We start from the raw sequence: 16,345 nt of genomic DNA on the forward strand, positions 1-16,345 counted from the left end.
GAACTGTCTGTTCATTTGTTGTACAATTTTAGATATTCGGTAACCAAAGAGATGTCATCATATCCATACTCATGGGAAGAAATCTAATCCCATAGCCAACGTTTATAGAGATAATTACATTCTTCCTGAAAACCATTCAGACAAGAATGGAGAATCATCAATCAAATAGGCAACCAAATGAATGAATCCTCTCATCCACCAATTTGTTTGGAATGCGTACTCTAAATTCAAAACTAGTAATGCAGAGTTGGGCACACTAACCGGCAATCTTGTAGCTTGGATTGACAAGATTGTCCAGGCCAGAGACCACTTGAATTGATTCTATGACATCTCCAACCTTGACGTCTGCTAATAAGTCCTCATTTTCAGTCACATAACCGAACACTGCATAGCGGCCATCCAATATGTTAGCATTACTTGGGGTCAGCTCACTTTCTTTCAACAGCCAAAACACTTGGCTTGAAGCAGAATTGTTCTCAAACTCCTGTCAGACAGAAACCAATTAAAGAACATGAAAAGGGATATCTCTAATTTGCAATCAGATTATCAGAAAAAGAAAAGATCATAATCTTTGGAATTCTCACATCTCTGGCCATGGCCATTGTTCCAAATGCATTAAATGGAAGCTTTGTTTGAGCCTTGTAGAGGCCAAGATCCTGGGCACAACCGGTTATAAATCATGAGGACCATAAAGAAAGTATATCATCCAATTATAAACAGCCACAACGGAGAAGAAAAGAATACAAGAAATATAATGCGTTGAGCAAAAGAAATAAATCTTAGTCAAACAATTCCATGCAACCAGGGTATTATAGAAGAAATAAATCTTTTTGTGAACACAATTGCAAACCCTCCCACCATCCTTCCTGTTCGTTTGCTCACTCACTCTTAAGCTTAAAAGTTCTTCAGAAATAAAAGATATCTGAGGTCGAGATAATGATAGAGAGAGTGATAATGATGAGTACTTACTTCAAGAGTTGCTCCATAGAAAGGTGCTTTCTCTCCTTTTACCATTATTTCCAGAGGTATTGTACGCGTTTTCTCTGTACTAGGATCAATAAACCCCTCAGCAGGTCCCTCAGGATCTCCAGTTTGGACTACAAAGCCATCAGCTACACAAACCCAATAAAATCCTTAAGCTTTGTGCAATGTGGCTCAAAAACTAATTCTATACTTTGATAGTGGTATATATCAATTAAGTAATAAAGCAAAGCTGGAATCCTCATCTCACCTCTTTGGATTTCCATGCCATCATAAAAATGCCGTTCCACCAAATCAACAAAATTCCCCGCTGTTACAGGAGCATTATAACCATCCAGGACAATATGGAACACGCACTCATCTACGTTAGGATTGTCCTTAATCTTGACCTTCATATCCACACCAGCTCTCCCTTTTAAAAGGGGCATATTGCGGTACTCTTCAGGAACTTCATATGGGAAACCATCCACCATATCCTCTTCAACACTGCAGAAATCCAATGCCCCAGGAAGATCTCAGCTGCAGTCAATGACAAGTTCTATATGAGAAGAGTTTATTTTAAGAAGATTTACTGCTAGAAGTCCTTCGTAACCCTAGTTTTCAAGTTAGGGCATAATTTTAAGAAAAGGTAGGATATTTTGACCAAGAACCAGGCCAAATGGTATAGACTATAGAGCACACCTTCATTAAAAAAATTTCTCTTGCTGTAGGCTGCAAGTTTTTCTTTATTATTATTATTATTATTATGGTTCTTAATTCTTTTGGATGGCCAGATAAAACATTTTATGGGCACCAAGTTAATATTCTTTTCATCTATTCATCACAAACTCATTGATCTCTGGAAGACATCAAGACACATGTTAGCACATTATCCTGCATAAATAATATTTGTTTAGATGAGATCCTAAGGTTAAAATTCTTAGAAACACGAGTCATTTAAACTCATTTATGAGCAGAACAATGCATATATGGAATTTTCAATTATTCAGCTAAACAAACGAGAGTGATGAGTGAGAAGGCAAATAGTGCCTATTTTGAGAAGGTAAGATCTATAAACATGCAAATTTTGAAGTTAAAAGTAGTACTGCCTCGAGAGGAGGAAGATTATGATCATCTGCAGGAACAAATAAGTCTGAATGAATGTATCCTACAAATCAGCCACAGCTAAACCCTCAAATTGGGGGCGGGTGGTTGGTTTAAGAAATGAACACAGCTGAATGGACGGGGTGGTTGGTTTAAGAAATGAACACAGCTGAATGGACTGCCTCTTGATAGCTGTATCATTTACCATCCTTCACAACGAGATTGGATTAGATATTGTCAATCAGAAGTAAAACCTTTGTCATCACAAATGCTTTGTGAAAATTTTGAGGTGAAGGACTAAAGGTGTGTGCTAATTAAATTTCTTCTGCGCAATGCTCCATATATATTTCCTCCAAAAGACATTTGTAAACAAGTTCCAATCTCCGCCCAATGCAGGTCACTGTATGTCCATTTAAACCAAACACGACTAGAACAGATGTTGTGGGGTGTATCTTTTACTAGAGACTCGTCTTCATAAGGCTTTGTGTCCCACTTTCAATAGGTAATAAAAATTCTTGCAACTCATAAAACAGAGTGACAGGGATCAGGGTTCATGGACCCACATATTATCTTCAACCAGAATAACGATGACCCAGACATCACAAAATGTTGCATCTTTCCCTTTACAGCTTATGCACGGCATGAGGATAGGGATGCACAGGAGTAAAATCAAGTCGAGTTTGCATACTCACCCTCCCACATAATTAAGCAGCTCCTTCTGTTTAGGTGCTACTGCATCACGATTCCTATCCTCCACAATTTGTTGGAGCTCATCCATGCCAGCTTCAAGCTTGCCAAGCAATTCGACTCCATGATCCTTCTTTGACTCAGCCAGACCCGAAACAATTAGACTTCTGCCCTGCTTGAGAGCCCTAGATGCCTGTCTCACATTCTAAAACTCACACCACAAACAATTCTCCATTACCAATGCTCATAAAGGAAAAGGGAAAAGGAAACGATAAAAATGAATAAAATGACGGAAGCTCACTCTTTCCACAGAATCAAGTGCCCTGACCCCAGCAATCTTGAGGCTCTCAGTAACATCCTCAAGTGGCGTCTGAACCTCCCTTATTGCTTTGTTATCAATCGGAAGACCGTATCTCAACAACGCCCCCGGGTCCTTAATCGGCGGCCCCGAGATCAACACCGACAAATCTGGAAACGCCGGAGCCGGCGCTGCATTAGCATAGCCAGCCCAGCCCAGCTCCGGCACTCCAGAAATCAGGCCAACCGCCAATGCTATTGAAATTGCACATTCTTTCAAGGGAAAGAACCCATCTTTCTGCCCAAATCACACAGTCCCACTGACATATAACCCCTCAATTTGACAAAAATTCACAAAAATGAAGATGTAAAATGAGTTATACCTGATTGTCGTGGAGTTGAAATCGACGAGGATGTTGGGAAGAATAAGAACGAGGCTTGAGTGACTGAAACGAGGCATGCTTGTGGGAATTGGCAGAGACATTAGGGTTGATAAGTTTGGAGGTAGTAGATAGAAAAGAACAATAGTGGCAAGAGGAAATGGCTGCCATGGATGGGATTCGCAAGTGTAGAGAAGAGCCAAAAGGGACTAGGGTTCAGAACGAAAGAATTTGTGAACGGGAAGGAGGAGGTGTCGTCGGGCAGCGATAGATAGATATTGATAAGAGAGAGATGCAGATAGAAGAAAGTAGATAAGGTACCAAGCATTTGGAGAGCATCTTTCCAACTCATTCTCCAGCTCAGGATAAGATGGTAAATGAGAAAATAAATAAATAACAATTCCTGATATTTAGTTAGGCCAATTTGTCACAGTTTTTCCTTGTAAAAAATTATTATTATTATTATTATTATTTTACTCAAATCTAGTTTTAAAAATTCCTTTTAAGTAAGCATGAACATTATTACAACATGTATTAGGCAAGCACTAGTAGAAGTAGAAGATCAATTATCATATGCTAATGAAATTTGAAAATACATGCCGAAATCAGTGTTTTGCTTTGCCACAGAATGAATTGCTGCCATTTGCGGACAAACGAACCAGCAGCAGCGTCATCAACTCTCTGGAATTTAGAAGTGCTGCCGCCGACGAAAACGAAGCAATATATGCACGAAACTCGGGGAAAGTCGACATCCATCCAGCAGCCCCTAATATCGTCCATGAGTCTAAATGCTGCTGAAGCTGAAATTTCGCCCTTTTGGGGTAGGCTTGTAGTAGTAAGCATACAGAACAAGCTGCGCTGCCCCTAATATTGCCCCGATGCAGTTGCCAGTCTATAATGATAATGATAACATAATAATATAAAATAAGCAATACAAAAAATATCAATAAATAATTTCTTTATTATTATTAATTTATTACAGTGTTTAAGGCAAAAGCTATTACTTACTAATTACTATCGTTACGTGATGGCCTATTTTGAGGCTAAAAACGACACAAGTTACACATATGGGAATTATAGACAATTTCACGATGAGATTCATATTTTTGTTCATATATTTTTTAATTATTTTAATTAAATCATTAAATTTAATTTTTAATTTAATTTAATTTCTATACTTTGACATTTTTTTTCGTATAATAACTTAAAATTTTCGTTATTTTAATTATACTTTCAAATTTATATTTTTAACTCAATTTAATTCATGTATTTTTATATGTAAAAAAAAAAAAAAGTCAAGTAAGAAGACAAATTACACGTCATATTTTGTTTACGTAAAAATATGAGTTAAATTAATTAAAAAATATAAGTCGAGTGATGTAATCAAAATAATAAAAAGTTCAGATTGTTATATATATGAAAAAAAAATATCAAAATACAAGAGTTAAGTTGACTTGAAAATAAAGGTTTAGTAGTATAATTAAAACAAAAAAAAGTTTAAATGATCATATGAAAAAAATGTAAAAGTACATAGCAAAAATATAGGTTTAGGGAAATTCTATCTTTACTTAATAAAGAGATTGTTGATTTGTTTCCTGTTTATAATTTACAGTGCAAATCATCTGTTTGCAACTGTAAATAAATAATTGAATATTTTCTTTCTTGATAAATGAATATAAACAAGTCATATAATTTTGATTGAGTTTTTACTTATTATAATAACTCTTGTTTATGTATTAATTAATTTGGTTAGATTAAGGTCTTCATATCATATAATTTGGAAGAGCCCAAGTTAAATATCAAAGAGAAATAAGTGAAGTTAAATGTGGGTACAGAAAGCTGACCATGATGTAGGGATCGAACTTGATGAGGGCGTAGATGAGCCAGACGACGCCATTGGAGAAAGCGGCCACTGAGAGCCAGAAGGGCATGAACTCCACGCTCTTCGTCTCAATAACCGTCTTCTGCTTCATTAAGATCACAACTAAGGGAACTATATATATATATATATATTGTATTATTAGCAGCAATGATTCCATTATTAATTAGTAGTACGTAGCTACTAGCTAGACATTTACGCGTACCATGATGGTAAGCGGGGAAGAGTAGAGTACCACTCCGAAGAGAACGCAGAAGGGGCCCACGAAATTAGATCTGCTGGGAGTTGTATGAAATGCCAGAAGCGCAATGCAAGCAACAATGGCGGTGAAGACCACCTCAGCAAAAAGCATACAGATTATCTTCAACTGAGAATAAATTGTTTATAGGTACACACAGTACGTACTCACGATTAATCAAAAATGAATAAGAATGAAATTACAGCTGCTTGGAATATTAACTTTCGTATGCATTAATTAATTTACCCTTTGTCCAGTGCAGGTATAGGTGAAGAATATGGCGAGGTAGCCCAATTCCAGCGCCAGACCGATGCCGTTGATAGTCAGCACCAGAATGCTGTTGGGATGAATGACAGGAAGACCATATAAGATCCAGAATATACAGTTCATGGCTCCTGCTATGTACGGATCTGGCTTGAACTCTTCCACTGATTTGTTCTTGGCGATTCTGTAAAATGTTGGCCTACGCACAAAAACGATCAACTCCTTGATTACAACTCTGCCAGTTACATTACTTATGCAATTACAATATATATTTATATATAGAGAGAGAGAGCGCCGGGGGGTTACAATGGCGAGGCAAAGAGGAGAAAAGAGGTGATGTTCCCTGCAAAGAGGAAGCGATGAATGAAGGCAATGTATTGTCAGACAAATTAATTGACAAAAACGAAAGCAGAAAGAACGATGGATGATAGAAACCCTAGCCCTATCTAGCAGCGCGAGCAATGTAGTAAAAACTAGAGTAGTATGCAAGCTCGAGAGCTTCTGCATTTCGCGGGACGCAGGTTTCTTTTTCTCACCTTACATTTTCTCGACAACCAAACGATACATAGAATAACTTACGATTCATAGCTTAAAAATCAAGCAACGTTCGTGCGGAACAAATCAGGAGGCACCGAAAAAGGACACAGGTACTAGTGTACAAAGTACATGCATACCGGTCACGCCAATGATCGTACGAGCAAGATCTGCGGGCCCGACCGCCATTGTCAAAGCTCGGCTTGCACAGAGAGAGAGAGAGAGAGAGAGAGAAAGAGAGAGATGGAAAACGGGGAACAAATTAATTACTGGTGAATGGGAGATTGACTTCATCATTTCAATATAAGGATTATATATAAAGGTTACGGAGTCTCACATTATTATATTTAAATTATTATGTTAATATTAATTAAAAAAATTAAAATTTATTATATTAATATAAGAGTGTCATTAAATATGTAGCTAATTAAATATTAAAATGTATTCGCCGTAGTAGAAACTAATTAATTATTTTGTAGCTAATTCAAAGCTCAACTGAGATTAAACGTTGTGGCGGCCCATCTCCTCCTGCCAGCCTCATCCTCCTCCATACTCCAGCCCAGCTGGCCCATCTCATTCTAATCAACTCCTAATTAATGCCATTTTCATAAAATATTTTAAAAATATTATTTTGAAAACTCTATATCGAAATACTGAAAAATACTAAAATAAATATTTTTGGATTATTTTTTATAATTTTAAAAACATTTTACAACCATTTATAATATTAAAAAAATATCAAAAACGCGTTTTCAATTTAAAAATGTGCTTTCATCCACAAAGATTTTAGAAATGAAATTTTTTCTTGTCTCTAACTCAAAATGTTTAAGTTTAAATTAAATCTCTTCTAATCATGGAGGAATTTTTAAAAATTTATTATGTTTGTTTATTTTTCTTAAAATTTATTATTTATTTTTAAACAATAAATTATGATTCATGATCATTGAATTTATATTTATATTTATTTAAATATATTATTAAATTTATATTAAAAATTATATATATTTTTTATTTATACGTTTTTTTATCATTTTCATTTCTTATTTTTTAAAAATAAATTTTTTCCATTATTATTTTATATCGTATCTGTTCACATTTCCATGCAACCTAGATTTTAATCACTGTTTAGTTGCAAAATGGGATGGGATAGGTTCCGAATTAAGAATATAAATGGATCTCTAATCAGTTTTAATTAAATATATAAAAATAAAGCATAAATAAAAAGTGTCAATCACAGCTCCCTTTCACTGAAAATTATTACAAGTACAGCTTGTATGTTCAAGAAGAAAAATATTATTTAAGCACTCAAATCTTAATATCTGAGGTGGGAGGGGGAGAGATCACAGCAAGGAGGACCAAATTAACAGAGCCAAAACCAAAACCAAAACCAACGAAGAGAACTTTTGTACAACAGTCTTAACGCAGAAGAGGTACAGTACCCCTAAACCATTGAACGCCGCATTTAATATGCAGAAAGAAACATTAACATAATAGATTTGGCAAGGAAGGAGAGATCATTAAAACATCTATCTATCTAGATATATAGCTGTTCCATGATGAGAACTGGCTCTTCCAGCTTTAGCAGTAGCAGCCATGCCCATTGCTCATTCAAGTCCAAAACCTAGAGTTGAACACAAACAGAGAACACAGATACAATAAACAGACGGAAGCTAAATCAATCCGTCCAACATTTGAGAGGGAGAGAGAGAGATGAAAAAGAATGAAATATATTTGCCTATTGCCTGAGCAAGCTCAGAATCATCTATATGCCTGTACCATCTTTGCCAATTTCTTTACATCTAATCCTTTTTTTCTGTAAATCTAGCTGTAATCCCCGAAAAAAAAAAGGTGCACCGCCTGTTCGTCCAAGCGGAAAATTTTAAAAGGTACAAAATATAATCCAAAATTACATGCATTTGCATGCAATCACATCCTCTTGGAGCTTAATCCCTCCAAGTTTAGTCGAAAGAAGTTTACCCTCAACTAGGAATCAAGTCTAACCTAATGTTAATGGTTCTGATTCCTATATGTACAGAGGAGATGTCAGTCCCCTCGTTTTCTTTTCAGTTTCCTGCCTCGCTTAAATTTCTGCGTTGCATCTGGAACAGACTCTGGCTCTGGATTCGGTTGGCTGCTGAAATTGAGTTGGCCTGAATTGGACGAATTCTTTTCATAATTGATGGATGCATCCAAGGCGTATATGCGCAGAGCAAGAGAGGACAAGGTGGATGTCTTGGCAGCGGCTGACAATGAAGACCAGTACCACCGTATATTCTTCAAGTACTCTGTCTTAATCATATCCTCTAAGACAATAACGGCTTGAACCATCTGCAAAAAGAGAGAGCAAAAAATGCAGGTATATTACACTGAGACTGGCCAGTGAAGATTGCATGGTGATGTTAACGTGAACAAACTTTAAATGAATCAGAGAAAAACAGGAGGAACGAATCTGTTTTTGGTATGAAAAGATAGAAAATTCATTAACACTAAGTCCAGCCAAATGATACCGTCGATTTGAACACTCTTTCTAATTCATTTAATTATTATACTCACTCAAAAATCACAATTTTTATGAGAAATTAACATAAAAGAAAATTCATAAATTTAGATATCTGATTCTCAAACCAAGGCAAGTAGGTTTAGTAAGATGTTATTATTATAATATTTTATCATCAAGTTGTAGAATTTGGCACCTAAATAATTTTTTTTTAAAAAAAAAACACATGTAAAAACAGTTAAGACAAGATAATATAATGTTGAAGGAGAAAAAAAAGTATCTGATAGCATACATTTTATGGACAAAAACTAATAATTCGCGATGTTAATGAGTCTGTTAAATATGAAACTAAGACAAGTTGCGAGAATAAATAAAAGTATACAGCCTTACTATTAAATACAAAATTGTAACTCTAAGCGAAAAAGAAAAAAAAGAAACATAATTGTAACATCTTGAGATATAATCACATATTTTAATAACATGAAAACTTAATGATAAGAAACTAGACCCATCAATTAGAAGAAGAAGGTTTATCATGCCATGACTTGAGAGGCTTCGGAAATATGGTGGGAACCATGTTGATACACACACATGTATATATATACATATATATATACATATATATATATAGAGAGAGAGAGAGAGAGAGAGAGGTCTCCTGTAAAAAATTGAAAAAATATCTTGTGGAGCATTTAGAGAGAGAGATCCATAAGAGGGGAGGCCAATGAGCTTATTAAGGCAACTCCTAAGAATTCAAGGTAGAAATTAGGATTAGTGTTCTATCTGTGCTCCTACACCTATAGAAGTAGCCATTGCCCTATGCCAAAATTTTCAGGCACTTGAAATTTAGCAGCTGAGAAGTTCAGAATTAAAACAAACAGAAATATGAATCAGTGAACTTATTTCAGAATGACTAGAATAAGTGCCTGAATAATGCAATTACCGTGATGAAAATATCTGAATTCAACATCATCAGCTAAGCTAAAGGAAAGCGAGCTATTTTCTGACCAAAGAAGAAAACTAGTAGCAGACACTATTGTTAATACTTTAGGCAGTTGAAATGAGTAATTATTCTGAAAAAGGTTTTCATCCTTAACTGAAATGCTAAAAAAAAAAAAAAGAAACCTATAACTCTTGAGAAAAGATCATAGATTATTCATAAATTGAGGAAACTTGAAAAAGCAATATTTCTTAAGAAAATAACGCAGCAGAGCAAAAGAAGTTGACAACACTAACCTCATATATTGTCTCTGCAGATTTAACAAATGCGCGCCAGGCCCATCTCCTTTCCAAGGATGCTTTTGATGATCTCAGAGATGCTTCAGGAAGTGCAGCATCCATATCCAACAAATTGATCTTAAGCCACCTTAATATTTCATAAGCTCTCCCCGATAACGGCCTTAGAGCAGCTTGAGGAATAACACAGCAGTTGCCACCAATTTCAAGAGCTGGAGCATGATGCTCAACTGAAAACTTCTCATCTTTATGATCTAGGGATCCAATGACAGGTTTATCAGATTCCAATTCTCCAGAGGGTTCATTAGCTGCACAGCTTCTAAGAGAACTAGTACCATGTCCAGGATTAGTAGTAAACCTGGACTTGTAGGCAGATAATAGCTGTTGCCCCATCTTGGGCTTTTCACATGACATACCCGCATCTCTTTTAGGGGGATCTAGCATCAGTGTAGGATCACTGAGATATGGAGATACAGATGGGACAAACATTGAACTTCCATCTGAACCGATAATACCTATTTCCTGCACTAATTCCTTGGTAGAATTCTTGGTTGCAAACTTGGAGCAAATCTCTTTGAAATTGAATGGACATGCTAATGCATCATTTTCAAATTTAACCAACTCTGAACTGTGCTCAAAGTGACCGTCTTTTGATGGTTGAAAAAGGTTTGTTTCACCAGCACATTCCCCAAGCAGAGATTTTGGTCTTGTAATTTCCTTGCCCTTTAAAGCACTATTTACCTTGCTGTTCTTGAAGGCTAGTCGACCTAATTTGCACAAAGCATCATGATGTTTCTGAAGTTCCATTTCACTTAGAAAGGTCCTGTGGCAAGAAGAGCAATGTTGTCTAGAGGGCCAAACCAGTTCTAGGCAACTGCACCTAAACATTTTATCTTCAGTAGTTACTTTTGCCTTTCCGCCCTGCTTCTTCAAGAAGCCAACAATTTCTAGTCCAGAACATGGGCCATGTTTTTTTATAAGCAGCATGGCTGCCTTGGTTAACAAAGATTCAGAACTCAAAGGTTTTTCCCTATTTGTGAATCCATAAGGAGCCATTTGAGGCTCATCCTGAACTTGGTTTTCAAATTGTTCATAGTCATGGACTTTTAGCCACTTCAAAATGGAACCTTTCAGTTTTCTTTCTTTTGGATCATCTCTAAAATATTTCACAAGTTCTTTAATTTCTGCATCAGATTGATATGAAACCCATGGAGGACAAATGGCATTAGCATCGTTAAACTCATTTGCATATGGACAAGAAGCTCCAGAACCAGAAGTCACTTGCACTCCCCGCTGAAGAGTCATTTCCTTGCTACTAATAATCGCCCATGGATGTCTACCCAGCTTGGCCAAGATCCAGTACAACCTTCCTTCTGAGTCACTACCCAAAAACTCCCTCCGCAGAGAGAGTTTCATTAGTTGCATTTCCATGCTGTTAATTGAATCTAGCAGACGTGAAATCTCCTTCCTGACTGAATCTAACTTGAGACTGTAGGTTTGTGACTCGTGCAAAGGTGTCAATGATGTATGCTCACCTATTTGGGAGCTCCTCATCTGTGAAGGATGGCAACGTCCTTGCAGATCTTCAGGAAAGGGCAGTATAGAAACATCCTTTCCCACATGTTTTTTCATGCCACCTTGGGGACTGTTCTGTCTACTCAAATTTTTGATTTTCTGTTGAAGAATATTGGATGGAGACAGTTCATTCTGACTTAAGGATTTATCCTTCTCGAGGTTAACTGTGTGGGAAGAAAAGTTTGATAGCTGGTTGCCCTCCACAACTATTTGAACATCTTTACATCGATCTTCATGATCCAAAGGCTCTGTAGTTAAACTGTTACCAGCAGACTTTCCCTCAAAAGTACTGAAAGATGGGTATTTATCAATTTGAGCAACATTTGCAGCTAGGATCCCTTCTTTGTACTTCAAGCTTCTTAATTTTGAAGAAACATTGTGCAATCTCTGCTGCAAATCAGCAGACAATTCCACACTATGCTCAAGATGTTGGCGAATAACAGCTGAGTTCAACAACTCATCAGAAAGAAATTTAAGCAGGAAGATTCTCTGCATCCAAAAATAAAGGAAGGTCAACTAACTGAATATAGTGAAGCAAACAAATCCATCTACTTCTACATTCTTTCACGATGGCTACATAGGAAGGTGTTACAAAAGGCAATAATTAAGTGTCAAATTGCCCAAACCCCCAACCATTTGTCTCTTGGCTCCATCTCTGGCAACACCAACACTGATTGGAAGAGTACAGCCAAGTGAGAAAAAGTATCACTCGTCTGAAGAAGTGAAAGCGTGCAAGCGTGGGTGTGCATGCCCGTGCGCGAGAGAGAGAGAGAGAGAGAGGACCAAAATGTCATGGGTCTGACCAGGCCCCCGCCCACCCTGGGGGGCAGAAGGGGGTTCAGTAGGGGTATAACCATGTACAGATCAATTCAAATGAATATATAATTCCATTTCATCCAGCCTTCTTGGATTTTGAGTCACCCTAATTTGAGCCGCTCGAAAACATTTTGGGGGAAGCACTACCCACCCACATACACAAAGATTTCAGAAGTAAAGAATCACATGCAGAAGCATAAAAAGCTAGTCTCACTATGTAATCCAACTGAAAAAATGGTGAGGTTTCCAAGTTTGGAAAAAGTCAACTATTTGAGCCCCTTAAGCATTGTCAAAAGGAATTTCCAAATAATACTCCTTGTAATGCTTTCTTTACAATTCCCATAATACTACCTGACCCCTAAAATGGTGATGAAAAATTTCATCTAATAAATTATAAAAATAGCGAACACCAACCATAGACAAAGTAAGAGACAAAACCATGTAAGATTAAAAACAAAGGACAGAAATCAAAAGACAAAATGGCTGATGTACATGCAAGATACCGTAATGTGTCAGATTTCAAATATGCAATAGCACAGCAAAATTACCAAATATGAGCAACACAGAAGCATAATTTCTGGGTGACACAATTACAGCCACTAGTGCATGGTCTGAAAATGGCTCAAAGGTAGAGACTAGAAAAAAAAACAAAACCACCAAAATTTTGGAGAAGTATCACAAGAAAAAAAGAATATAAAAATAGTTAAAAGAGACCAACCTCATTCAAACCGAATTCCCAATTCTCTTTTCTTTCCAGTAAAGTTGATAAATGTGTGAGTGACTCCATGTAAAAAAGGGTGTGTTCTGCATGGCATCTTCTCTGCTTATGGCAAATGACTGACATACAGTCTGATGCATCTTGAACATCATGCTTCTTAGCAATACAAGAAGGGCAATACCAGTTTCCTTGAGGAATCCTTCTAAGTGGAGGGTTTAAGCAGTAAGTATGATATTCTGCATCACAAGTATCACACAGCAGAACACTGTTATCATCTTTATCAATCCCACATATTTTGCAGATACCCTCTTCCCAGGGGGCTTTAGGAAGTTCACTAGAAGAGAGAAGAAAATCATCTATTTCCTTCTTGGATTCTGCAGTTAAACATCCTAATTTTGCATACCCCAAAAATTTCTGATATAATTTGACAACCTGCATCAGAAATAATTAATTAACATCTCAAGAAAAGTAAGAAACCATGATAAGCCAGATCAGAGAATCAGTTGTTTAGACAACAAAGAAACGGAGGCATAGTGCAGTTTTCATGTAACTGATCGGAGGTTGATCATTCATCAGAAATGCATGCATTGCACGTAGTAATATCAGAAGAACAAAAACATCAAATGGACACCATGATTTGAGTTCATAATTTACTAGGTCATATTCAGTTGTTAAGTCAGATTTACATAAAAGACAATATTAAAAAAGTTTACTATCTAGTAACAAAACAAAAAAGCATAGTATCAGATATCTTAATGAAGTATCCATCCATTTATCTCATCCCCTATTTACAGTTAGATACATACTTTGTTAAAATTTTACAACTAGACGAAAAGGAAATTTCTCCTTGCCAATTTACATAAATCACAATATCACAGATATCAGCAAACATATGACTTGTGTTCATAACTATTGAGAATATGTAGCAGCAAACAATCTCTGAAACATGTTACTCATCAACATTTCTCTCAAAAAGGCAGTGGAAAATCCTAATAATGCTATGCCCAACCAATAAAAAACGATAACAAAAAACAATGTCCTAGAAACTTGGTTTTCTGAAAATCTTTTGAAGCATTTCAATATAAGAAACTTGGTTCAGAAGCCTATGGCTTAATTGTAAAGAGTGAGCTACCAAAAGAAAAAGTATGATGGTGAGTAACAACTATGCAGTGCACAAAGATCCATTTAAATTTTTGACTGGTAGGGAAAATTCAGGGCAAGCCTCGATAGCAAGAGTAAGTTCTTTGCGACCAGAAACCCACAGGTTCAAGTTATAGGAACAGTCTGGAAAAAGGCAAGAGAAAGGCTATGTGAAAATACAACCCTCCCCCACCCCTCGCGAAGCAGAGACCCTCATACACTGCAGATGCCCTTTTAGGTAAAATTTTCAAATTGATCTTGGCATGATAGAATCCAAAAAAAGAATAGCACGGAGATAAGAGAAGGGAAGAGGAGTGAGGCAATTGAGAGAGGTTTTACATACCTCCATCTCATACAATGTTTCAAAATCAGACGATAACTTCTCAACCAACTGAACCAAATCATCCCGATCACTATATGCAATTCGCATATGGTTCCATAACTGCCAATTGAAAATTATGTAGGTTAGATAAGCTAAATGTCATCAATATCAGAAAGCAACTACAATCTACATATTAAAAGGGAAGCAAAACACCTAAAAAAAGGATAACAAGCTGAAAACTATTGAATAATGGGTAACATTAAAAGAAAGGACTACTTGTAAGGACCAAACAAAGAGAAGATAAAACACCATTCATTACTCTTATTTAGTTGAAATCTAAAATGTTATCTCAAACTGGACAAAATGATTAAATTACAGATAAACATAACAACAATCACAAATCCATCTCTATCCAACTAGAAACATGGCGTGGAAAAATAAATAACCAAAAATTTCAAATGAAGATCAAATACTCGCAGTTTAGATTGCCCAGAATGGTGAGGGAAACTGCCACATAAGCTCAATCCAACACAACTGAAGTAGTACAACTTTATCTTAGATCCCTACAACTTTTTCTTAGATCCCCAGACACCTCAAAAGGTCACATAACACTAATCAAAACTGGTTGTTCACATTCTAAATGAAATGAATTACTCTATTGAGCATGCCAAAAATTGGTCTTAGATTCACATTTATACAAAGGATATAATAACTTGTCTGAAATGACAGCAGTGTTAAATCTGTTGATGCCATTATCAATTACCATACTGTGTGTTAGCTAATCGCATTAGCAAACAAGAGCAGGGGGCATTACTAGGAGACAGCAACATAGAATATTGATGTGTCAAAAATATTTAGGTAGTAAGCTGGATAACAGTCCCTAAATTCTAAAAAAAATTAGCCCAAAATAACTTCTAACTGTGTTAACCCCTTTTTTAATGGAGAGTGAAATAAAAACCATCAGGGTGGTGGGAAAATGAAAGATTTTTCTGCTCTTATCTGAATAAATAAAGGAAAGAAACCAGTTTTTATTAATATCCCTGAGATGACTCTAATTATGCCGAGAGTATCTTTTACCCATAGAAAACTGTAATGACAATGGTTAATTATTTTTCCCTTTTGCATGATACAAACAATAGTAATCCACTATAATAATAAAAAAGAAAATAGAATTTCACTTGCACTATATGGAATATACAGCAGAGTTATCTAATACAAATGCTACATATACAATCATATTAGCAGGTTGCAAATTAAACCAAATTGAAGAAAGAAACAGACCTCTTGAACGTCCTCCAGAAAAGCTTCATGAGACCCACCATACACTCCAGCTACCAATCTCAAATCAATGGTCCTGAAATCTAGAGGGCGTGATACCATAGCTGGAGATCCAAGAATTCCTTCATCATCATTATGACTACAACCTATCAGTTTTCTCCCAAGTGACTTGCAGAAACCTTTTGCATCATCAGAAGCAGCTGATACACGTAGTACGTTACGACATTGTTTCATGATCATTTCAGATACAGATATTAAATTCTTCTCCTTCCTTTCTCTCTGAGGCCTCTGCTGCATCCCTTGACTATGAACATCTGCCAGCACTGAAAGTACAGCTTTCTGTTTACACAAAACAGTCAGAGAGATTAAATTTGGGATTATTGCACACTAAAGACACTTGCAAAAAAAAACCAGAAGAGT

At 36.2% G+C, this 16,345-nt stretch overlaps 4 protein-coding genes across 4 annotated transcripts in view; all 4 read right to left on the reverse strand.

Moving 5' to 3' along the window:
* LOC127803965 (uncharacterized) overlaps nt 1-16,345 on the reverse strand; it is a 106,840-nt gene that overhangs the window by 88,836 nt on the left and 1,659 nt on the right. The window lies entirely within an intron of this gene.
* On the reverse strand, nt 41-3,747 carry LOC127803963 (peptidyl-prolyl cis-trans isomerase CYP38, chloroplastic). The gene is made up of 7 exons (XM_052340645.1): nt 3,432-3,747; nt 3,053-3,346; nt 2,757-2,956; nt 1,232-1,467; nt 970-1,112; nt 585-656; nt 41-484 (listed from the first exon to the last, which is right to left on the reverse strand). Exons 1-7 carry the CDS (start codon nt 3,597-3,599, stop codon nt 257-259), a joined length of 1,341 nt encoding a protein of 446 aa, XP_052196605.1. The 5' UTR covers nt 3,600-3,747; the 3' UTR covers nt 41-256.
* On the reverse strand, nt 4,213-6,532 carry LOC127803641 (bidirectional sugar transporter SWEET4-like). The gene is made up of 6 exons (XM_052340039.1): nt 6,484-6,532; nt 6,116-6,152; nt 5,792-6,008; nt 5,513-5,674; nt 5,273-5,392; nt 4,213-4,320 (listed from the first exon to the last, which is right to left on the reverse strand). Exons 1-6 carry the CDS (start codon nt 6,530-6,532, stop codon nt 4,213-4,215), a joined length of 693 nt encoding a protein of 230 aa, XP_052195999.1.
* The window catches only part of LOC127803642 (methyl-CpG-binding domain-containing protein 9), a 40,908-nt gene continuing 32,617 nt past the window's right edge, over nt 8,055-16,345 (reverse strand). Inside the window, exons 7-11 of the mRNA XM_052340040.1 lie at nt 15,929-16,264; nt 14,669-14,767; nt 13,186-13,617; nt 10,077-12,140; nt 8,055-8,671 (exon numbers count right to left, since the gene is read on the reverse strand). Coding sequence (XP_052196000.1) covers nt 8,387-8,671; nt 10,077-12,140; nt 13,186-13,617; nt 14,669-14,767; nt 15,929-16,264 — 3,216 coding nt within the window. The 3' untranslated portion in view covers nt 8,055-8,386. The remainder of the gene's footprint in view (nt 8,672-10,076; nt 12,141-13,185; nt 13,618-14,668; nt 14,768-15,928; nt 16,265-16,345) is intronic.

The sequence above is a fragment of the Diospyros lotus genome, chromosome 6 (assembly GCF_014633365.1).
Source record: "Diospyros lotus cultivar Yz01 chromosome 6, ASM1463336v1, whole genome shotgun sequence".
NCBI lineage: Eukaryota > Viridiplantae > Streptophyta > Magnoliopsida > Ericales > Ebenaceae > Diospyros > Diospyros lotus.